Here is a 25,520-nt window from a genome sequence, read left to right as displayed (position 1 = left end):
GAGGTCAACATTTTTTTTCTGAGGTCTTGGCTGATTTCTTTTGATTTACCCATGATGTCAAGCAAAGAGGCACTGAGTTTGAAGTAAGGCCTTGAAATACATCCACAGGTACACCTCCATTTGACTGTAATGATGTCAATTAGCCCATCAGAAGCTTCTAAAGCCATGACATTTCCTGCAATTTTCCAAGCTGTTTAAAGGCACAGTCAACTTAGTGTATGTAAACTTCTGACCCACTGGAATTGTGATACAGTGAATTATAAGTGAAATATTCTGTCTGTAAACAATTGTTGGACAAATTACTTGTGTCATGCACAAAGTAGATGTCCTAACCGACTTGCCAAAACTATAGTTTGTTGACAAGACATTTGTGGAGTCGTTGAAAAACAAGTTTTAATGACCAACCTTCAACTGTATATGGGGCATACATCAATCTCAGCTCTGTAGATTTTGCTGCGAAGAGACGGAATCAATAGGTCATATATTCTGGTATTGCCCCTATGTAGCTTGTTTCTGGTCACAGGTTTAGGAATGGTTAAAAAATAATAATAATCACAACATGCATTTAAAATTAACCTTACAAATAGCAGTGTTGGGTGAGTTGCGAAAGCCATAGTCAGTCAAATGATACTCGTAGGGAAGGTTTTCATCTTAAACTCACATTCTGTGGATACTATATGATTAGAAATATAAATCATGTAAAACATCACAATTGAAAATTAAATGGCACATGGAAACTAAACTAGGGTGGTCTATGGTGATAGGTGGGATGGGCTGAGAGTGGCTGAGGTTTGGGATTGAAGAGTTTGTTTGGTAATGTATTATTGTTATGACTGCTTTATATAAAAAGTACCATGTATGCAAAATGTATGTATATGTAACAAAAGCTGTAAAAAAATATATATTTAAAAATAATATTTGTAAAAAAAAATATTTAAAAAAAGTATATTTGTCCTCTGAAGAGGGAGATGGGTGAATAAAAAAATAAGAGGCAGACAAAGGGTCATAATCCAAATCGGAGTCAGGCAGGTACAGGACCGCAGGCGGGATCAGGACAAGCAGGAAGATCAGAACTGGGAAGACTAACAAAACTAGAGCACAGGGAACACGCTGGTAGGACTTGACTTGACAAGACAACCTGGCAACAAAACTCAGGTATAAATACACAGGGGATAATGATGGGAGACATCTGGTGGGGGGGTGGGGACAAGAACAAAGGCAGGTGAAACATCAGGGTGTGACAGAAATCATTTCAACATTGCCTACAATGATGACTAAAATACTAATGAGGTAGACCTATGTAAGCAATATAACAATTGAGATGTACAAACTACGGCATAAGGGAACGATGAGCGGATAAGAGGCAAGCCATAATTTCAAATAGGACAATGAGTGCGTAGTTCACTATTTGTTCAGCACTTTATAAATGTACAGAGAATGAATTCAGAACATGGGCTGTTTTTACAGTATTCTCCCTGTGCACCAAGTCAGAAATGTAGGATAAGTAACGGGGGGAAATAAGCAGACAATGAAAGCTCTTGCAATATTCGATGACGTTTCACCAAAACAGGCTATATTTCTTAGAATGAGACACATGGACTACTAACAGCTTACTACACAACATACACTTAGTAGTACTTAGCTACTGTATACATATCTCCCTGGCATATTACATAATTTATGCAGCCGTATACAAGACATATTCCTAGACTCAGTTGTGCTGTGCTCAAGGTCGAATCATGGCGTCAGTGAACTTCAGGTCGGAGCTCTGTAAAGCGGCCAGAGTTCCGGACTTGGAATTCCGAGTTGGATGACTGTTTTCGAAACCTATTTTCCCAGCCCGAGTTCCCAGTTATCTTGAACGCAGCAGACGTTATGCTAGATTGACAGCATGTCAACTTTTTCTGGCCCATGGTGTTGCGTATGAATATTTATCCTTTTAAGCTTGAGGCCCTTTCAGACAGAAGTTTTAAACCCAGACCTGGACCACACATCCTCGCCACCGGCAGGGGAAGCAAAATAGTGATTGATTTGCCACGCTTGCAGTTAGCTAGGACATCTGGGTTGGCAGAGTGTGCTAAAGCAGTGAGTAAAACAAACTTAGGGAGGAGGCTTCTAATGTTAACATGCATGAAACCAAGGCTTCTACATCAACAGTGGAGGAGTAAGATAGGCTATAAGAACTGGTCGTCTAGTGCGTTCGGAACAGAGAGTAAAAGGAACAGGTTTCTGGGCGCAGAAGAATAGAGAATAGATTCAGTGGAGGAATACAACCTAGGCATTGAGTAATGATGAGAGGTTTTGTCTCGAGAGACATCATTTAGACCAGGTGAGGTCACCGCATATGTGGGAGGTGAAACAAAAGGCCTAGCTAAGGCATATTGAGCAGGGCTGGAGTCTACACTGAAATAAGACAATCACAAACAGCAATGGACAAGACATATTGACATTCGGGAGAGGCATGTGTAGCCGAGTGATTATGGGGACCAGTGGGAGGGTAGGCGAGCTGGAGACAAAGCGAATCAGATAGCTTGCGGGCTGGTGCTAGCAGAAGGGCCTTAAATCAAATCAAATCAAATTTTATTTGTCACATACACATGGTTAGCAGATGTTAATGCGAGTGTAGCGAAATGCTTGTGCTTCTAGTTCCGACAATGCAGTGATAACCAACAAGTAATCTAACTAACAATTCCAAAACTAAGTGTAAGGGGATTAAGAATATGTACATAAGGATATATGAATGAGTGATGTTACAGAGCAGCATACAGTAGATGGTATCGAGTACAGTATATACATATGAGATGAGTATGTAGACAAAGTAAACAAAGTGGCATAGTTAAAGTGGCTAGTGATACATGTATTACATAAGGATGCAGTCGATGATGTAGAGTACAGTATATACGTATGCATATGAGATGAATAATGTAGGGTAAGTAACATTATATAAGGTAGCATTGTTTAAAGTGGCTAGTGATATATTTACATCATTTCCCATCAATTCCCATTATTAAAGTGGCTGGAGTTGGGTCAATGACAGTGTGTTGGCAGCAGCCACTCAATGTTAGTGGTGGCTGTTTAACAGTCTGATGGCCTTGAGATAGAAGCTGTTTTTCAGTCTCTCGGTCCCAGCTTTGATGCACCTGTACTGACCTCGCCTTCTGGATGATAGCGGGGTGAACAGGCAGTGGTTCGGGTGGTTGATGTCCTTGATGATCTTTATGGCCTTCCTGTAACATCGGGTGGTGTAGGTGTCCTGGAGGGCAGGTAGTTTGCCCCGGTGATGCGTTGTGCAGACCTCACTACCCTCTGGAGAGCCTTACGGTTGAGGGCGGAGCAGTTGCCGTACCAGGCGGTGATACAGCCCGCCAGGATGCTCTCGATTGTGCATCTGTAGAAGTTTGTGAGTGCTTTTGGTGACAAGCTGAATTTCTTCAGACTCCTGAGGTTGAAGAGGCGCTGCTGCGCCTTCTTCACGACGCTGTCAGTGTGAGTGGACCAATTCAGTTTGTCTGTGATGTGTATGCCGAGGAACTTAAAACTTGCTACCCTTTCCACTACTGTTCGACTACTGTTCGATCCATCGATGTGGATAGGGGGGTGTTCCCTCTGCTGTTTCCGGAAGTCCACAATCATCTCCTTAGTTTTGTTGACGTTGAGTGTGAGGTTATTTTCCTGACACCACACTCCGAGGGCCCTCACCTCCTCCCTGTAGGCCGTCTCGTCGTTGTTGGTAATCAAGCCTACCACTGTTGTGTCGTCCGCAAACTTGATGATTGAGTTGGGGGCGTGCGTGGCCACGCAGTCGTGGGTGAACAGGGAGTACAGGAGAGGGCTCAGAACGCACCCTTGTGGGGCCCCCGTGTTGAGGATCAGCGGGGAGGAGATGTTGTTGCCTACCCTCACCACCTGGGGGCCGCCCGTCAGGAAGTCCAGTACCCAGTTGCACAGGGCGGGGTCGAGACCTTGGAGGGTCGTGACGGAAGAGTCTGTTGTAGCCCCCTCTGAAGGTTATGTCGGCAGACCAGTAGTGTTGGATTGGCAGGGCTCCGTGTAGGCAGTAAAAGGGTCCAGGTGTAACAGGGTTATTTTGGTGATTCCCCTTGCCACTTTTTTAATAAGCCAATGGGTTTTTGGTTTTAGTTTTGTCTTGCCTTCACCTACTCAACATGGCATCTTATTGGCTGGTTTGCGTAGCTTGCTTACGAGGGAGGATGTTTCAGTTAGAATCATGCCAGTGAACAAGCACCAAACCAGCATGCGTGAGTGCAGGGTTGGATGGTGAGCCGTGCATTGCATGACGTGCAATTTTGTGCTGTTTCTATCAGAATAAATCTCCATGGCTGGTGCTACAAGTTGGAGCTCGTGTCGATGATTGATTGTACACAACGCAAGAAGAGTACTGTTACACAAGCCAATTGGAAAAATAGTTATTGTAGCCCAAGAAATTGGCTGATGGTCTTCTTCAGCTAACAGTCCGATATGCTCTAGACAGCTAGCGGGCCGCAGCTAGCAGGCTAGCGGATGGGCCTTCAGGGGACGTCGCAATGGAGGAGCCTGTTGAAACCCCTTGGGCGGCTTAAGTTGGTAGACAAACGTAATTGGCGGGGCTCCATGTCTGCAGTAAAAGGGGTCCAGGCAAATTGGCAAAATATGTATTGTAGCCCAAAGAGTGGCTGATGGACCTCTTCAGCTAGACGGGAGATGGGCCTAGCACAAGGCTACTTCCAGGCTCACTAGTGCTTGCTTCGGACAGAGACGTTAGCCAGGGGGTAGCCACTCGGATAGCAGCTTGCTAGCTGCCAGGATCCAGGTGAAAAGGAGTTTGTGGTAGGAAACCGGAGATGTAGAGAAGAAGCAATCTGGTATGCTTTTGGTTGAATCGCGCTGTGCAGACTGGCAGGACTTGACCGGGCTATGGTTAGCTGATGATCGCTAACTGGCTATTAGCTAGTTAGCTGGCTAGCTTTTGTTGGGGGTTCCGGTTCTAAAGTATAGAAAATAGCCGATCCATACCACATTGGGTGAGGTGGGTTGCAGGAGAGAATGTTGAAACTGAGGTAAAAAATGAAAGAATATATACGAAGGGGTAAACAACAGCCATGTAAGACAATGATTTGTGTTTCAGTGACGTGTTTTATGCAGTTTGGGACAGGCGTTCAATGCTGTCGGAGACATTTTTTAATAATGGATTTAATGGTGCACCGTTTTATAACACAATCCTGATCTGTACTTCTCCACAGCTCCTTGGTCTTCATGGTGCCATTTCTTGGTGGTACCCCTTGCTTAGTGGTGTTGCAGACTTTGTGGCTTTTCAGAACAGGTGTATATATACTGAGATCATGTGACACTTAGATTGCACACATGTGGACTTTATTTAACTAATTATGTGACTTCTGAAGGTAATTGGTTGCAGCAGATCTTATTTATGGGCTTCATAGCAAAGGGGGTGAATATTTATGCACGCACCACTTTTCCGTTTTTAATTGTAATTGTAGTTTTCTTTCTTCTTTTTTTTCACCTCACCAATTTGGACTATTTTGTGTATGTCCATTACATGAAATCCAAATAAAAATATATTTAAATTACAGGTTGTAAATGCAACAAAATAGGAAAAACACCAAGGGAGATGAATACTTTTGCAAGGCACTGTATGCACTTTTAACTTTGTAATTGGAATCAAATCTGTTTGATAATGTATTTTAATAAAGTAATCAAGTTTTCATATAGCTGTTGCATAAATGAACCAGAGTTGTAATTATGCTTGTGTTTTTCAGATAAAGCCTTTGTATGCTTTTTCTGTAGATTTAGTTTGTGAAAGCTTAGCTTTCTGCCAAAAGAGCTTGCTACGACTAATATGTATATGACATAAATACAATGGGAGGTGGCTGACTCTCAATGGTCCTGGGCAACCGCACCCTATTTCACAAGTGAACAGGGTTTAGGTAGGTTAGGCCTAAATATGGGAAGATGAAGTGTTTTCTTTCCAAACCCCCTCAAATGTTTCATATTTTTCCATATCAAGTTAAATTGAGATTAAGGCTATTAATTGTGTGTATCGCTGAAACTGCCAAGAGTGCACCTGGCCTGTGACAAAAACAATGTGCTCTGTCCACCACTGGAGGGGGGGGGGCACTGTTGACTAAACTCTCTTCTGCCTAGAGAGAAAATTGAAAATTCAGGAGCCATTGAAGTACATGTGAAACTGGAGCAGGGATCTCAGGGCTCGGTTAAATCCGTAATGCTGAAGTTCAGATTCAATCAGTAAAGCCTAAGCTCAGCATTGTAGAGTGGTTGAAATGTAAAGGTAATTTTCGATTGAGCCGACATAGCCTTTGCAGTATTTACCGTGAATGCGGTCTTCCCAAGCACCGAAACATTGCTTTTAAATTTCAATCACGCCACAACACTGATCTTCTGCGTTATGGAATACATCCAACCCTAGTCAGGAAAGCACTTGTTTTGTATCAGATAGGTGTTACTTGAGGAGGATGTTTGTGTATGAGAGAGTCATGAGCCTTGGAGTGTTCATTCCCTCTGTGTCCTCCCTTACATGCTGACTACACCGCTCTCATTGCGTGTGTGAGCGTTGCAAAATAAATTTAAACATACATGTTATTAAATTATTGCACCCACACTGCTCACGAGCGTCTGCGTTGCCAAGCACTAAAATAGAAGTCGGTTCTATTTGTGACGCTGAACGCGGTGCAAGTCCTGCCCCTCCCATCTCCTCATTGGTTTATAGAAGCAGATACCCACGTGACATCTCCTCATTGGTTATACCCACGTGGGTGATTGAAAGATGAACTGAGTTCGGTCGGTCGTCGTGTTAACTATGGAAGTTATATGCCAATCGCCATATAAAGTCCAAAAAAGAAAAAGCCTGGAGGAGAGATGACTAGAAATATGTGTGGATTAATTGTCAGAGTAGAGGACCTTGTGCATTTCAGGTAAAATAACTCAGCTAATTTGTCCTGGGATATAAACGTTAACAGCAAGCTAGCTAGCAACTGCAAGCTAGCTAGCTAAATTGCCATAAATGGTTAATGCTTTTCGACCTGTCCCCAAATAAATATAGTTATATATATATATAATTATATATATATATATAATATAGTGTTTTCATATTTCAACCTGCGTGTCGTGTATAAAGTTACCCATAGATGAGGGCCGTGGGTCAGTTTTGCATTTCACCCACTATGATTGGGGGAGAGGGGAAGTCAAGTAGGGGAACCTTCAGTCCAGAGCTGATGAAATACTGATGAAAAACTGTAATTTATGGACACAGTCAGAGTTGATGTTTGACTTTGAGTCACAGTCCAATATTTGTATCCCCCAGTGTGCTGGAGCACATAACCGAGGATTTATGTTGATATCAGCAGCAAAGGAAAAGGGGATTTAAAAAACACCCTACACAAAATGTTTAGTAAACTTTTACTTTTAGTTGATCAGCAAAAGAGGAACTGCAAAAGGGATCGTGTAAATTGATTTCAGCTGTGAAAGCTGCAGATTCTACCATATGTGATACAACCAAAACATCCTCAAATAAAGATAGTTAAAATAATTTGATAGTTTTCATCAATATAGGATCAAGGATCAAGCCATGCAAAACTATTTACATTCAGCGAGCTGGAAGCCTAGGCCTATTTGGGTGTGCAAAAGCCTGTAGGCCGATTCTGAGGCACATTCATAACCCGACTCCCAGACTAAAAGGAACATAATTCCGTCTCAACAAGCACATCGGATCTAATAAGATATTTCTGATATTATTGCGGACTCCTATTTTACCAATAAAATAACATGGACTTGCCCAGATAACATCTGACACTGCACCTGAAGCCGAGCTGGCCTTTAAGAACCTGGTCCCTGGCAGTGTCTGTCCAATGTGCTTTTTTCTTGTATGTTAAAATGACAATGCACTGCTCTGAAAACAACAGTTTGCACCCTGCAATTTCCAGACTTGACTATGCTCGCTTATTGTGTCCCCTTTAGAACGCCAGGTGATATTGTGCAATGAGATGAATTGCTCATGACTCAAGAGTATAATATCATTGTGACATTTTGGAACGTTCGCCGTCATTGACTAGTAGGAACAATGGTAAAAAGCATGAGACGAGGGCTACGTCCCAAACGGAACCGTACAAAGGTACAATGCAGCCATGTTTATCTCAATATCAAATCATTTATGGGTAACTATTAAGGGTCCTTACTGTGATTTATTTTCTGACCATTTTTAATTGAAAACAAACAAAGGTAGCTTCTTAGCAAGAATCGTGCTCGACTGTCTGGTAGTGGGGAGGGGAAAACTGGAAACTAGTTGTTATTGGCAGAGAGGTTTGGAACTCTTTCAGGTGGTCTTTTCAAACTGCTCTGACTCTAAAAGGGCATCATCATAATGTTCACAATTTCACAGTATTATTCCAACCTCATATTGTAGAAATATATATAAAACACAGACAATTCCCATTTTTCACCATACCGAGCCTTTAATCCCCAAAGGGCTTTGGTCAAAAGGGAATAGGGAATAATAGGGTGTAGTTTGGGACCCTACCACGGAGTTTAGAGTGCGTGACCTTTTAGCTGTTGCTCCCTGTGCATGACTATTCCGAAGGCTTTCTGACGTCAGCTTGGTGATGATAATCAGCTACAGGCTGACTACAGTGTTGTCCCTGTTCTGTTTATATCTCCCTGCCATGAGAACATGGGTGTGTAAAAGCTAGACAGATATCTTACTGTGGTACTATGAGAGCACTCCCTTCTCAGATAAATAACAACAACACACAAAAATCACCGTAAAACTGTCAACAAACAATTACAGGCATCTGGAAGATCCTGTAAGAATCAGTAGTTCAATGTGTACAATTGTTAGCAGTAAAAACGTTCAAATGTATCGACATCATTCTAGGACTCCCAGGGGCCGTCTCCCTTTATCTGTTCTTCAGCTCTGGTCCAGGTCATTAGTGAGTGTTCCTCCACTAACACTTCCCTTATTGGAGGAACACAACTCCCTGGACCAGAGATAACTGTTCTTATGCTAAGATGTGGATCTATAAATACATTCAGGCCCCTTTTCTTTATAGGAAATACTTCCCACTAAATGGAAGATACTCGTATAATTCTAAATAGCCATTTGCTGCAGGGAGACCTACTCGCATTCGGAAGATATCCAAAAGGGTTATGTTTAAGAGTAATTTCGGGACTCCCGGGTAGCGCAGTGGTTAAGGGCGCTGTACTGCAGCGCCAGCTGTGCCATCAGAGTCCCTGGGTTCGCGCCCAGGCTCTGTCGTAACCGGCCGCGACCGGGAGGTCCGTGGGGCGACGCACAATTGGCCTAGCGTCGTCCGGGTTAGGGAGGGCTTGGTCGGTAGGGATGTCCTTGTCTCATCGCGCACCAGCGACTCCTGTGGCGGGCCGGGCCCAGTGCGCGCTAACCAAGGTTGCCAGGTGTACCCTCCGACACATTGGTGTGGCTGGCTACCCGGGTTGGATGCGCGCTGTGTTGTGTACCAGAGGACGCATGACTTTCAACCTTCGTCTCTCCCGAGTTGTAGCAATGAGACAAGATAGTAGCTACTACAACAATTGGATACCATGAAATTGGGGAGAAAAGGGGGTAAAATTCAACAACAACAAAAATAGTAATTTCAACATAAATAGCTGATTTGCTTTCTCTTCAACCTATTCTGCTATGGAATAATTCCTCTCTCCAACCAAATGTTGATCATTTTCCAGGCATTCTTGTAATGAGTACACGTCGCTGCATTGATGCAACAGGCCTTTCGGTTAGATACTGTACATTCATTTACAGCAGTGACCACGCTGACATACTGTATGCAGTAGCAAAACCACCAGAAGCTTACGTTGTTCATACAGTACCAAATGGAACTTGACCCACACCTCACTCTCCTCTTATTCTTGTAACATACAGTAAAAGCAGCTCTGAACAAAGGAGCAGCACCGCTAGTTTAAGTGAGCAGGGTTAGTGTCAAGGCAACGCTTACTTATGAAAGAAAGTCGCACACACCAATGATTTATGGGTAAAGAAAAAAAGAACTGTACCCATTAAATCATGTGCAACTTCCTTTTTCCCCCCTTCTACATGCGTTCACTGTTCAGTCTACCAGTGCTCTCTGCGTTAGCCTTGGACCCCAGCTCCTTTCAGGAGTTGGGAGTCTGACGTGGGGGCGGTCTGCGCTCTGGAAGCCTGGATACGCCATTGATGTTGGCCTGTTTGGCCCCGTCTGGGTTTCCACCGAGGTCCTCATTCTGACCACACCGCTTCAGGGCTGTGATGAACACATCCAGGTCAAACGGGCCCCCTTGCCCCCTGGAGGGAGGCATCTGGAGGCGCTCATGGATTGGCGAAGGAATCGGAGGAGAAGAGGGCAACAGAGACGGAGGAGAGCGGGATGAGGCAGGTGGGCTGAGTGTGTCATCCTCGTCCAGTCCAGCTGAGGGCCGTACGGCCGGCGAACAGCAGTGGAAGAGGTGAGCGGGGAAGGAAGTGGGAGAGAGGGGCAGCGGGGGTGAACTGGAGTAGGGCAGGGGTTCCTGGGGCAGGCTGGGAGAGTGGAGGAGAGACTGAGTGCTCTCTACCCACCGAGATATCTCCTGGAACAGGTCCCCAGGCAGCTCCTCGACAGGCAGCTCCTCCAAACTGGCCCCTCCAGGCTCAGGCACCTGTCTGTTCCTCTTCCAGTGAGACAGGTCCAGGATCAGTTTGGGCTCGGAGTAGTGCTGCGGTTTGTCTTCCCTCCACGCAATCTTATCGAGATAGGAAGGAGAGCCCACTTTGTAGTCACAGGAACGGTCACAGTCCAGCTCAGTATAGGCCCCGCCCCCACAAGCATGCTCCAGAGAGGAGTGGGAGTGGTCCAGGAAGCGCTCGGCAGAGCTGCTCTGGGAATACTTGCGAGGGTCCACCTGGGCCTCCTCCAACAAGGGGTTAGAGCCTGCCTTGGGATCCCTCAGGACCTCCTCCTCCTCTGGGTCAACCACCTCCGAGACCCCAGGCAAGCACTGACACCCACCCTGCTGCTGCCAGCACAAGTCTGATGACAGGCTGGTCTCATACCTGCACAGTGGAAACAAAGTGCTTGTCAATGAAACGTCTAAGTTGTCATTTCGATCTATTGTTGTGAAGTAAATATTTGTTGTCTTTATACCCGTTACATTTGCTCCTAGTTTGTCTACACACACACACACACACACACACACACACACACACACACACAAAATGAAAGATAAATGAATACGAAACTGAAACCACCTGGTAGACACTACAACTTATATTGAACAAAAATATAAAACTCAATATGTAAAGTACTGGTCCCATGTTTCATGAGCTGAAATAAAAAATCCCAGAAATGTTCCATATGCACAAAAGGCTTATTTCTCTCATTTTGTGCGCAATTTTGTTTACATCCCTGTTAGTGAGCATTTCTCCTTTGCCAAGATAATCCATCCATTAAATAGCATGATCATTACAAAGGTGCACCTTGTCCTGGGGACAATAAAAGGCCACTCTAAAATGTGCAGTTTTGTTACACAACACAATGCCACAGATGTGCAATTGGCATGCTGACTGCAGGAATGTCTACCAGAGCTGTTGCAAGATAATCTAATTTTAATTTCTCTACCATGAGCCGCCTCCATTGTTTTAGAGAATTTAGCAGTGCGTCCAACTGGACTCAACCACAGACCACATGTAACCACGCCAGCCCAGGACCTCCACACCCGGCTTCTTTACCTGCGGGATTGTCTGTGCACAAATGGCCAGAAACCGTCTCAGGGAAACTCATCTGCATGCTTGACCTGGCTGCAGTTCTGCGTCGTAACCGCCTTCTGTCGGCAAATGCGCACCTTCGATGGTCATTGGCATGTTGGACAAGTGTGCTCTTCACGGCTGAATACCAGATTCAACTGTACTGGGCAGATGGCAGACCGTGCATGGCGTCGTGTGGGCGAGCAGTTCTTCCATGGCCTGCATACTCAGACATTTCACCCATTGAGCATGTTTGGGATGCTTCGGATCAACGTGGACGACAGCGTGTTGCAGTTCCCGCCAATACCCAGCAACTTCACACAGCCATTGAAGAGGAGTGGGACATTCCACAGGCCAAAATCAACAGCTTGATCAACTATATGCAAAGGAGATGTGTCGCACTGCAAGAGGCAATGGTGGTCACACCAGATACTGACAGGGGCGTGGATCAAATTTTATCTTTTTAATGTATCCAATAGATGCATATCTGTATTCACAGTCATGTGAAATCCATAGATTGGGGCTTTATTTATTTATTTAAATTGGCTGATTTTCTTACATGAACTGTAACTCAGTAAAATCAGTGAAATTGTTGCAGGTTGCGTTTCTATTTTTGTTTAATGTACTATGACCGCGACCGGGAGGTCCGTGGGGCGACGCACAATTGACCTAGCATCGTCCAGGTTAGGGAGGGATTGGCCAGTAGGGATGTCCTTGTCTCATCAGTGCGTGCTAACCAAGGTTGCCAGGTGCATTGGTGCGGCTGGCTTCCGGGTTGGTTGCGCGCTGTATTAAGAAGCAGTGCGGCTTGGTTGGGTTGTGTATCGGCGGACGCATTACTTTCAACCTTTGTCTCTCCCGAGCCCGTATGGGAGACAATTGGATACCACGAAATTGGGGAGAAAAAGGGATAAAAATAATAAAAAATAAAAAGTAACAGTCAGTATCTGGTGTGGCCACCAGCTGCATTAAGTACTGCAGTGCATCTCCTCCTCATGGACTGCACCAGATTTGCCAGTTCTTGCTGTGAGATGTTACCCCACTCTTCCTTCAAGGCACCTGCAAGATCCAGGACATTTCTGGGGGGAATGGCCCTAGCCCTCACCCTCCGATCCAACAGGTCCCAGACGTGCTCAATGGGATTGAGATCCGGGCACTTCGCTGGCCATGGCTGACATTCCTGTCTTGTAGGAAATCACACACAAAACAAGCAGGTGGCATTGCTGGAGGGTCATGTCAGGATGAGCCTGCAGGAAGGGGAGGAGGATGAGGGAGGAGGATGTCTTCCCTGTAACGCACAGCGTTGAGATTGCCTGCAATGACAACAAGCTCAGTCCAATCAATGATGCTGTGACACATCGCTCCAGACCATGACGGACCCTCCATCTCCAAATCGATCCAGCTCCAGAATAGGCCTCGGTGTAATGCTCAGGCCTCGGTGTAACGCTCATTCCTTCGACGATAAACGCAAATCTGACTATCACCCCTGGTGAGACAAAACCGTGACTCGTCAGTGAAGAGCACTTTTTGCCAGTCCTGTCTGGTCCAGCAACGGTGGGTTTGTGCCTATAGGCGACGTTGTTGCCAGTGATCTCTGTGAGGACCTGCCTACAAGCCCTCAGTCCAGCTTCTCACAGCCTATTGCGGACAGTCTAAGCACTGATGGAGGGATTGTGCGTTCCTGGTGTAACTCGGGCAGTTTTTGTTGCCATCCTGTACCTGTCCCGCAGGTGTGATGTTCGGATGTACCGATCCGGTGCAGGTGTTGTTACACGTGGTCTGTCACTGCCAGGACGATCAGCTGATGGTCCTGTCTCCCTGTAGCGCTGTCTTAGGCGTCTCACAGTACGGACATTGCAATTTATTGCCCTGGCCACATCTGCAGTCCTCATGTCATCATGCCTCCAGAGTCAGTAGAAAGGCTTCTTTAGTGTCCTAAGGTTTCATAATTGTGACCTTAATTGCCTACCGTCTGTAAGCTGTTAGTGTCTTAACAACAGGTGCATGTTCATTAATTGTTTATGGTTCATTGAACAAGCATGTGTTTAAACCCTTTACAATGAAGATCTGTGAAGTTATTTGGATTTTTATGAATTATCTTTGAAAGACAGGGTCCTGAAAAAGGGATGTTTCTTTTTTTGCTGAGTTTAGATGAATCTCTATGGCTGACACACACTAGCCTGGTCCCAGATCTATTTGTGCTATCATGTCAACTCCTTGTCGCTAGTTGACATGACAGCACAAACAGATCTGGGACCAGGCTAGACACACACCTGTCCCAATGAGAGCTAAAGGCCTGGCTGTGACTGTGGCCAGGCTCCGTGATTAGGCTATCATCCAGCTCGTCCTCTATGCGGAAGGGCTGGGGCGACATGGGCTCGTCCTGAGGAAATGAGTACTGCTGCAGGAAGGGATGGGACAGGGCAGCTTCTGCCGTCAGCCGGTCCATGGGGTTAAAGGTCAAGATACGCTCCAGAAAATCAATGGCTAGTGGAGAAAGAGACGTGAACGGAGAATAGAAAATGGTTTCAAATTATGTGCATACGTGGCTGCAAGTAATGCCATATCGAATCAGGAATACATCTTTTTTTCTCTGGGAATAGTAGGCAACAAGTTAATTAGACACGTGTGTTCATGATTTTTAGCATAAAACAGTTATCGTTTAAGAGAGAACAAAGGCTCCATCTAATTCTCCACCCTCCATCCCGCTCACCATCCGCCTCCACCTCCACCTCAGGGATCAGCTCCCTAAATGACCTCTTGATCTTCCAGCCATGGCTGACATAAGTGGGCATGACCTGCAGAAGGTCCAGGCGGTCCTCTTCCCTCAACACAGGCACCGTGTCCAGGATCAGCTGCATCTGTTCCAGTTCATGGGCTCCTGCAGAGCAGCCAGGAGGAACCAGCCAGGAGGAACCAGGCAAGAAGACACAGAGTACCAGGAGTAAAGAAGCATATCAATCAAATCATGATTCCAAAACTAGAAAAGGCCATTTTCATGAAGAAAAACAAGGCACCTCATTTTAACTGTCCAAAAGTATTTCTGTGGTAGAAGTTAAGAAATTGTTAAAGGCTAGTGTTGAAATTTTGAGGTTAACTTAGTAGAAGTATTTTTAAAGACTGGTATTAAGATGGTTGGAGCAGGCTACTGGGAAGAGAAAAGCTGCGCCCTCATGACTACTGACAAGGTCATGGACCACATACTGAATAAATTAGGTCTGGATAAAAGTATATGTACGTGATATTAAACAATGACATCAAAATCCTACAGAAACTGCCTTAAAAATGCTTATATAATGCGAGCACAAAAATCATTTGTTTTCTGTTTTGTTTCTGTTCAAGTCTCCAAATGATCTGTTTTTTTTTTTTTTTTACTTCAGCCAGTGTAATCGTAACAACAGTGGGAGTTATAATGACACTGTCACTGCGAGACAACATAAAAGCTCAGCTCTGTCCCAACTGGCACCCTATTTCCTATAGTGCACTACTTTTAACCAAAGCCCTATGGGCCTTGGTAAAAGAATGTGTGCACTACATAGGAAGTAGGGTGCCATTTGGAAGACACCCCATATCATTTTGCTTCTAATAATTACACTTATTGACACTGTTAAGCAGGTCGGATAGAGAACAGACAGGCAAATGGACATGTCTGTATTATGCATCCCGGTAAACAAAGTATACTATCTCTTCACTACATCAAAAAGATCCTGGACAGACAAATAGACTGTACTGTTAACAGCATTAAAAACAAAATGGGCACAACCCAGTTTATCTGAATCATTAAATCCATATCTCTCATATCATATTCATACCCACACCTCTCCACCTCAATAGACCTCTTACCTGCAAAGAGCATGCGTCCTGTTAGCATCTCTGCGAGGATGCAGCCAGCTGACCACATATCAATGGCCTTGGTGTAGTTGTTGGGAGAGAGCAACAGGCGTGGAGACCGATACCATTTAGTCACCAAGCCCTCTGACAGGTAGCCCTGGCCAATACACACAGACGACAGCACACACAGGGTAAGCATAACAAGTAAATGAATACGTCGAAGGTTCTCTAACTTTGTTCTCTAACTTTTTAATGGCTCTTTCGCTAAGATATTTTGAGGGCATTTTTACAGCTGCCCCCATTTCTTTACGCTCACACTTTACAGGTAGGCTTATAGAAGACAGTATTCTTCTTCATGTCAGTTACAATGTTGAGAAATATATCTAAGTATGGTGGAACAGAATGTCAGAGAGAAAGCGTTTGTGAAAATGTATTCCTGCACCTTCCTCCTTTGGAAGTGGTCATCTTTCACTATTCTGCCTAATGACACACCGGCTTCATCTCGTTAGAATAGCACGACTCGACCACTTTATCTCCTCTTTTTTTATTTAGAACATCCTTTACACCCACACAAAGCCTATGCTTTACTATCATTGTGGGGACTTAAAATTGATTTCCATTCAAAATCCTATCTTCGCTAACCCCTAACTCCTAACCATAAAATAGCCTTCGTCTTCATGGCGACCTGGGAAATGTCCCCATGACAACATTGTTTCAGGCTTCTACTGTGAATGGGGAGAGAATGAGAGCTGTTTGAGTCAGGTGTCTGGCAGAGTGCCATGAGCTAAATCATGCGCGCGCTGTGAGAGGTAGCTGCGTTCCTTTTAATTTCTAAAGACAGGAATTGTCCGGTTGAAACATCATTGAAGATTTATGATAATGACATCCTAAAGATTGATTCTATACATCGTTTGAGATGTTTCTACGAACTGTAATATAACTTTTGGACTCGTCTGAACTTTCACCTGAACTTGCCCGCGCCTCGTGAGTTTGGATTTGTGAACTAAACGGGCGAACAAAAAGGAGGACATAAATTATGGACTTTATCGAACAAAACAAACATTTATCTGACACAGCGGTTGCATTAAAGAGAAGTTTATCTATATTTCCATGCATAACCCTTGTATCTTTTATCAATGTTTATTATGAGTATTTCTGTAATTTGATGTGGCTCTCTGCACTTTCACCGGATGTTTGTTTGAGATAATGCATTTCTGAACATAACACACCAATTTCAAATGAGGTTTTTGGACAAAGATTAACTTTATCGAACAAAACACACATTTATTGTGTAACAAAGTCCTGTGAGTGCCATCTGATGAAGATCATCAAAGGTTAGTGATGAATTTAATCGCTATTTCTGACTTTTGTGAGCCCTCCTGGAAAATGGCTGAATAGTTTTCTGTGACTAGGTGCTGACCTAACATTGTTTGGTGTGCCTTCGCAGTAAAGCCTATTTGAAATTGGATTTACTGTGGCTGGATTTACAAGAAGTTTATCTTTAAAATGGTGTAAAATTCTTGTATGTTTGAGGAATTGTATTTATGGGATTTATGTTGTTTTGAATTTGGCGCCCTGCAATTTCACTGGCTGTTGGCGAGGTGGGACACTAGAAGGTAAGCCATTTTCCACAACTTTGGAAGTATGCTTGGGGTCATTGTCTATTTGGAAGACCCATTTGCGACCAAGCTTTAACTTCCTGACTGACGTCTTGAGATGTTGCTTTAACTTCTTATGGTATAGGGGACGCTTGCGTCCCACTTGGCCAAAAGCCAGGGAAAATGCAGCGCAGGAAATTCAAATATAATGATATAAAATCAAACTTTCATTAAATCACACATGTAAGATACTAAATTAAAGCTACACTCGTTGTGAATCCAGCCAACATGTCAGATTTTAAAAAGGCTTTTCGGCGAAAGCATAAGAAGCTATTATCTGATGATAGCACAACAGTAAACAAAGAGTAGCATATTTCAACCCTGCAGGCGCTACACAAAACTCAGAAATAAAATATAAAACATACCTTACCTTTGATGAGCTTCTTTTGTTGGCACTCCAATATGTCCCATAAACATCACAATTATAGTCATTTGGTTCGATTAATTCCGTCCATATATATCCAAAATATTAATTTATTTAGCGCGTTCGATCCAGAAAAAAAACAGCTTCCAAATTGCTCAACGTCACTACATAATATCTCAAAAGTTGCCTGTAAACTTTGCCAAAACATTTCAAACTACTTTTGTAATACAACTTTAGGTATTTTTAAACGTTAATAAATCGATCAAATTGAAGACGGGTCTATCTGTTTTCAATAGAGGACAAGAGGAAACTAACGCTACTTTTCAAGTCTTGCGCAACTCTCAACAGTGTTACCCATTTCCTAGATGGCCGTACTTCTTCATTGCACAAAGGAATAACCTCAACCAAATTCCAAAGACTGGTGACATCCAGTGGAAGCGGTAGGAACTGAAAACAAGTGCCTAAGAAATATTGTTTCCCAATGAGAAAATCACTGAACAGACAGAGATCTCAAAAAACAAAATATTCTGAACGGTTAGTCCTCTGAGTTTTGCCTGCTACATAAGTTCCGTTATACTCACAGACATGATTCAAACAGTTTTAGAAACTTCAGAGTGTTTTCTATACAAATCTACTAATAATATGCATATCTTATATTCTTGGCATGGGTAGCAGGAAGTTGAAATTGGGCATGCTATTTATCCAAAAGTGAAAATGCTGCCCCCTATAATTTAAGAAGTTAATATATCCAGATAATTTTACTCCCTCGTGATGCCATCTATTTTGTGAAGTACACCAGTCCCTCCTGCAGCAAAGCACCCCCACAACATGATGCTGCCACCCCCGTGCTTCACGGTTGGGATGCTGCTCTTTGGCTTGCAAGCCTCCCCCTTTTTCCTTCAAACATAACGATGGTCATTATGGCCAAACAGTTCTATTTTTGTTTCATCAGACTAAAGAACATTTCTCAAAAAAGTACAATCTTTGTCCCCATGAGCAGTTGCAAACCATAGTCTGGCTTTTTTATGGCGGTTTTGAAACAGTGGCTTCTTCCTTGCTGAGCGGCTTTCAGGTTATGGCGATATAGGACTCGTTTTACTGTGGATATAGATACTTTTGTACCTATTTCCTCCAGCATCTTCACAAGGTCCTTTGCTGTAGTTCTGGGATTGATTCGCACCAAAGTACATTCATCTCTGAGAGACAGAACGCTTCTCCTTCCTGAGCGGTGTGACGGCTGCGTGGTCCCATGGTGTTTAAACTTGCATACTATTGTTTGTACAGATGAACGTGGTACCTTCAGGCACTTCTCCCAATGATGAACCAGACTTGTGGAGGTCCGCATTTTTTTCTGAGGTCTTGGCTGATTTATTTTGATTTTCCCATGATGTCAAGCATAGAGGTAGTGAGTTTGAAGGTAGGCGTTGAAATATATCCACAGGTACACCTCCAATTGACTCAAATGATGTCAATTAGCCAATCAGAAGCTTCTAATGCCATGACATCATTTTCTGGAATTGTACAAAGCTGTTTAAAGGCACAGTCAATTTTATGTATGTAAACTTCTAACCCACTGAAATTGTGACACTGGTATAAGACATTAGGTCTCCTGTATTTTCCAGTAGTAAATTAGCAGACGCTTCGATATTAGTTCTATCACAAGGTATCATGTGCCGTGACCAATTAATAGGCACAAATACCATAACTACTCTCCGGGGATGTGGGTATCACAACCCTGGAAAATTGTTAATAGAGGGCATGTATTAGAGCAGTGAGTGAGGAAATCTAAACACCCTGGACACCGTCGAGAGAGACGCAGACATAACCACCCTTGAAATGGCATCCGTGGTCACTGACACTCCCGTAAAAGGGGGAATAGAAGAGGAAAACTACAGCAAAGCCATGGACGTGCTGAAATCAGTGCATGTGCATTGTAGTAATTTAGCAAACTGGACAAAATTGGTCAGCATTTCCCTGCTGATGGAAAATTCCAATCTAATAAAGAGTTCAGAGATGCTATTGTGTCGTTGGCACAAAAATTCAATAGATCAATACACCAGAGTTGTGATGTCAGCGTTCTATCAACAGAAAAGCAAAACCAATTAAACCAAAATTAGATGTGCTTAGACTGAATTAAAAAGACTGGGTTTGTGAGTACAATAATAGAATGTGTACGTCTGCTTTCATGGCAGGTAATGAAACCCATTTATCAAAACGGCTATTGCGGGGTTAGTGGACCAAAATTTTCACTAGGTTGAAATAGTGCAGGAGGTTTGAATGTGGAATCTAATTCCACTCACTTAGCAGCCGTGCGTGCGGTTAATACAGCCACAGTGGAAGTCACTAACAGTGGTTTAACTAGAGGTCGACCGATTAATTAGGGCCGATTTCAAGTTGTCATAACAAATCGGTAATCTGCCTTTTTGGATGCCGATTACATTGCAATCCATGAGGAAACTGCGTGGCAAGCTGACCACCTGTTACGCAAGTGCAGCGTCAAATGGACCTTGTGGCTGCAATGCGGGCATTAAACTTATCTTATAAAAAACAATACACATTCACGTAATCACTAGTTAACTACACATAACCATGTGATGATTGATGATATTACTAGGTTAACTAGCTTGTCCTGCGTTGCATACAATCAATGCGGTGCCTGTTAATTTATCATCAACTTTTCCAAACGGGTGATGATTTAACAAAAGCGCACTCGAGAAAAAAAACACATTTGTTGCACAAATGTACCCAACCATAAAATCAATACACAAGTATAATGTTTTAAACCTGCATATGTATTTAAAAGAAATTCATGTAAGCAGGCAATATTAACTAGGGAAATTGTGTCACTTTCTCTTGCGTTCAGTGCAAGCAGAGCCAGGGTATATCGGGCAGTTTGGGCCACCTGGCTCGTTGCGAACTGTGTAAAGACAAATTAATTTTACATAATTATAACATAACATTGAAGGTTGTGCAATGTAACAGCAATATTTAGACTTAGGGTTGCCACCAGTTCGAGAAAATACGGAACGATTCCGTATTTCACTGAAAGAATAGACATTTTGTTTTTGAAATTATAGTTTCCGGATATGAGCATATTAATGACCTAAGGCTCGTATTTCTGTGTGTTTATTATGATTAAGTATATGATTTGATATTTGATAGAGCAGCCAGACTGAGCAGTGGTGGGCAGCAGCAGGCTCGTAAGCATACATTCAAACAGCACTTTGCTGCGTTTGCCAGCAGCCTATCAACTCCTAAGATTAGGCTAGCAATACTATAGTGCCTGTAAGAACTTTCAATAGTCAAAGGTGTAAGAAATACAAATGGTATAGAGAGAAATAGTCCTATAATAACTACAACATAAAACTTCTTAACTGGGAATATTGAAGACTGATGTTAAAAGGAACCACCAGCTTTCATATGTTCTCATGTTCTGAGCAAGGAACTTAAACGTTAGCTTGTTTACATGGCACATATTGCACTTTTACTTTCTTCTCCAACACTGTGTTTTTGCATTATTTAAACCAAATTGAACATGTTTCATTATTTATTTGAGACTAAATTGATTTTATTTATGTATATTAAGTTAAAATAAAAGTGATCATTGTTCATTCAGTATTGTTGTAATTTTCATTATTACAAATATATATTTTTTTTAAAAGCCTTTTTTGTGCCTCCAAATAATCGATATCGGCGTTCAAAAATCATACTCTAATTGAGACACTGATCGGTCATGAACAATCTAAGACGGGGACAAACGGTGGCTGTGATGAGAAGTTAATGCTGGTAATAGATGCAAGTGGCTGTTCCACTGGTTGTCATAAGGTGTATGCACCAATTTGTAAGTCGCTCTGGATAAGAGCGTCTGCTAAATGACTTAAATGTAAATGTAAATGTAATATAAGTAGCACATACTGTAAATATATTTTCTCCTGTCTGTAAATGTACATTCTGCCAGGGTCGGTGTGTGCGAAGTTGTGGGTCTTAAAATTATAGACTCAACGTGAAACACTTAGGACTGTCATTCTAAATTTGGGATGGATCATTTATCAATTCAGTTCTAATTATAATTCGGAAAGGCGAGAAGGAGAGAGAGCGCTGCCCCTAAGCTGTGAGGAGAGCACAGATTGAGGGGAGGGTGTACTGCTCATCCTGCAGGTGACTTCTGAAGCTAATTCATATCGAGTCTAAGGAGGGTTTACTCGCAGGAAACCTGATCTTTTCCTTTTCCTCCAAGAGAGATTTTATGAAAGAACGCACTAGATTTCTCTCTCTTCACTGTTCAAGTCAATATGTTTTCTAGGTGGCGTAGAACATGTGAGTGATCACTGTTCCAGATAAGGGATTGTTGGAAACTGACTAATTGACTTGAGCCCGTTTTAGTATGTTTATAAGTGGACTAGCAGTAGTTATTAACGTGTATTGGTTAGATGGAATGTGCTTTGTGCAAATGTATTTGTGGCCGGAGGAAAAGTACAGTACCAGTCAAAAGTTTGGACACACCTACTCATTCAAGGGTTTTTCTTTATTTTTACTATTTTCTACATTGTAGAATAATAGTGAAGACATCCAAACTATGAAATAACACATATGGAATCATGTAGTAACCAATTATTATTTATTTTTTTACAAATCAACATTTGTTTTATATTTGAGATTCTTCAAAGTAGCCACCCTTTGTCTTGATAACAGCTTTGCACACTCTTGGCATTCTCTCAACCCGCTTCATGAGGTAGTCACCTGGAATGCATTTCAATCAACAGTTGTGGCTTGTTAAAAGTTCATTTGTGCCATTTGTGAATTTCTTTCCTTCTTAATGCATTTGAGCAAAATCAGTTGTGTTGTGACAAGGAAGGGGTGGTATCGAGAAGACAGCCCTATTATGGCAAGAACAGCTCAAATAAGCAATGAGAAACGACAGTCCTTCCCTTACTTTAAGAAATTAAAAGTGTCAATGCGGAAAATTTAAAGAACTTTGAAAGGATCTTAAAGTGCAGTCGCAAAAACCATCAAGCGCTATGATGTAACTGGTTCTCATGAGGACCGCCACAGGAATCGAAGACTCAGAGTTCCCTCCTGCAGAGGAGAAGTTCATTTGAGTTAACTGCACCTCAGATTGCAGCCAAAATAAATGCTTCAGAGTTCAAGTAACAGACACATCTCAACATCAACTTTTTAGAGGAGACTGCGTGAATCAGGCCTTCATTGTTGAATTGCTGCAAAGAAACCACTACTAAAGGACACCAAAAATAAGAAGAGACTTGCGTGGGCCAAGAAACACGAGCAATGGACATTAGACGGGTGGAAATCTGTCCTTTGTCTGATGAGTCCAAATTTGAGATTTTTGGTTCCAACCGCTGTCTTTGTGAGACGCAGAGTAGGTGAACGGATTATCTCCGCATGTGTGGTTCCCACCGCGAAGCATGGACGAGGTGGTGTGATGGTGCTTTGCTGGTGACACTGTCAGTGATTTATTTAGAATTCAAGGCACACAGCATTCTGCAGCGATGTTTGATCCCATCTAGGTTGCGCTTAGTGGGACTATCATTTGTTTTTCAACAGGACAATGACCCAAAACACACCTCTAGGCTGTGTAAGGGATATTTGACCAAGAAGGAGAGTGATAGGAGTTCTGCAGCGGATGACCTGGCCTCCACAATCACACGACCACAAACCAATTGAGATGGTTTGGGATAAGTTGGGCCGCAGAGTGAAGGAAAAGCAGCCAACAAGTGCTGAGCATATGTGGGAACTCTTTCAAGACTGTTGGAAAAGCATTCCTCATGAAGCTGGTTGAGAGAATGCCAAGAGAGTGCAAAGCTGTCATCAAGGCAAAGGGTGGCTACTTTGAAGAATCTAAAATATATTTTGATTTGTTTAACACTTTTTGGGGTTACTATGTGATTCCATGTGTTATTTCATATTTTTGATGTCTTCACTATTGTTCTACAATGTAGAAAATAGTACAAATAAAGAAAAATACTTGAATGAGTGGGTGTGTCCAAAGTTTTCACTGATACTGTACATAGGGGGCCTGTGTCTGAGAATGTTTCCATGAGGGTTTAAGTTTCAGATTCTGGCAGGACCGATATCAGTGCAAAAACCAAAGTCCCAAAAACCAAGGCGTTAACATTATAGGGAATTGGTAAAGTAGAATTGAATATGACTGGGGTGGAGATTTGTAAGGCTCATAAAAGGAAGTGGGTAACTCTGGGTAATGATACCACTCCTCTGTGTATAGTGATACAGGGGATAGCTTGTAGTAGATGAAAGGAAATCTAACTGTGCACAATTTAGAGACTACTATGAAGACAAGTTGAACGTCACGCATACCCAGATCATGGTGGGAGTAGCAGAGATAGTGGTATGATTTCAGACTCTATTGTCAACTTTTAGTGAGGAGTTCATGGAAGGTACAACTCTTGAAAGACTAGCTACAGTTCCCTGTATACAGGAAGCCACCTAACCAGAAGGGAGTTTCACTGTGATAATAGCGTCTCGAGCAGTGTGATTAAGAAACATGTGACTCATGGTTTCGAGTCCAGGCTATGTCGCAGCCGGCCATGACCGGGAGACCCATGGGGCGGCACACAATTGGCTCAACGTCGTCCGGGTTAGGGGAGTTTGGCCAGCAGGGATGTCTTTGTCCCATCACGCACTAGCGATTCCTGTGGCGGGCCGGGTGCAGTGCACGCTAACACAGTAGCCAGGTGCACGGGGTTTCCTCCGACACATTGGTGCGGCTGGCTTCTCGGTTAAGTGGGCATTGTGTCAAGAAGCAGTGCGGCTTGGTTGGGTTGTTTTTCCGAGGACGCAGCAATTCGGGAGTTGCAGCAATGAGACAATTGGATACCACAAAATTGGGGAGATAAAGGGGTAAAACGTTTTTTAAAATATTTTTTTATATGCCAACTAATCTCTCCACCATTCCTAACCGCCAGCAGTGGGACCGAGTGACGGTAACAGGGAAGTGTTAGAAGGTTGCTGCTTATCAACTGTTGGGACCCAAAGTCTACACAGTAACGAGGGTGTAGACCGGCCTTGGGATGAGAGATGTGTAGAGGTATTATTCACAGATACCGACTGTAGCAGAATTGGATGTCATTGGAGATGGTGGTGGCTAGGAAACCTGGTAGGAGTTGGGAAACAGGTAAGGGGTATCCAAAAGATTTAGTTCTAGATCCATCGGTGAACCACAAAGGCAATCGGAGGTCAGGAGCAGGAGACAGATTCCAGGCAATAGCTATTCTCACGGCAGTCGCTGTAGGGACAGTAACTGAAGGAGCATGAGTAGTAGTGAAAGATGCTATAGTAACAGCATGGAACTGGACTACGGCGCATCTTGAAGAATGCATCATGGGTAGTGTTAGTGGTGGTGGTGATGGTGGTGGGGGGGCTGAAGTGAGGATGATATGGTGTGGGAACACCTTTTGTAACCTGTGGCCTAACAGGGGAAGACTGAGTGAAAGCATGAGGAGTTTTTTTTAGAACCCTGGAAGAAGCCAGGCTAAGACAGAGTGGATCATGCTATCAAACTTTTTTTGGTTTGTTTGCATATATCGTTATGCATTGGCTTAACGCATTACTAATAACTGTCATGTTGTGTTTTCTTTTACTTTAAGTCTTTTCGCTAGAACTCTCTTAGGAACCCGAAGGAGGAAATGGAGAAAGTCAAAAGCTCCAGCTGGAATGTCATTATCAGCTGTACAACAAGAGGGGGAATAAGAGTGTGATTAAAAATCAGAGGACGTAAGTCTCAGAGGTATAAACATAGAAATCAACTGAGGATGTTCATTTATAAGTCATTTCAAAGTTATGTTGAACAGGATGGAGTACTATTCAAAAACGAAGGGAGTCTAAGCTTGAAATACACTTATTCATGTTAACATAATAGAGCTTATTATTT

The 25,520-nt window shown here is 43.1% G+C and overlaps 1 protein-coding gene across 2 annotated transcripts in view; it reads right to left on the bottom strand.

The window, feature by feature from the left end:
- Nucleotides 1-7,461: 7,461 nt before the first annotated feature.
- The window catches only part of LOC118358004 (mitogen-activated protein kinase 4), a 33,244-nt gene continuing 15,185 nt past the window's right edge, over nt 7,462-25,520 (bottom strand). For both annotated transcript variants that reach the window (XM_052478486.1, XM_035735349.2), the window contains exons 4-7: nt 15,605-15,749; nt 14,475-14,642; nt 14,035-14,248; nt 7,462-11,071 (exon numbers count right to left, since the gene is read on the bottom strand). In XM_052478486.1, coding sequence (XP_052334446.1) covers nt 10,156-11,071; nt 14,035-14,248; nt 14,475-14,642; nt 15,605-15,749 — 1,443 coding nt within the window. In that variant the 3' untranslated portion in view covers nt 7,462-10,155. The remainder of the gene's footprint in view (nt 11,072-14,034; nt 14,249-14,474; nt 14,643-15,604; nt 15,750-25,520) is intronic.

This window comes from Oncorhynchus keta, chromosome 25 (genome assembly GCF_023373465.1).
Source record: "Oncorhynchus keta strain PuntledgeMale-10-30-2019 chromosome 25, Oket_V2, whole genome shotgun sequence".
NCBI lineage: Eukaryota > Metazoa > Chordata > Actinopteri > Salmoniformes > Salmonidae > Oncorhynchus > Oncorhynchus keta.
This window is presented reverse-complemented; position numbering and strand designations above follow the sequence as displayed.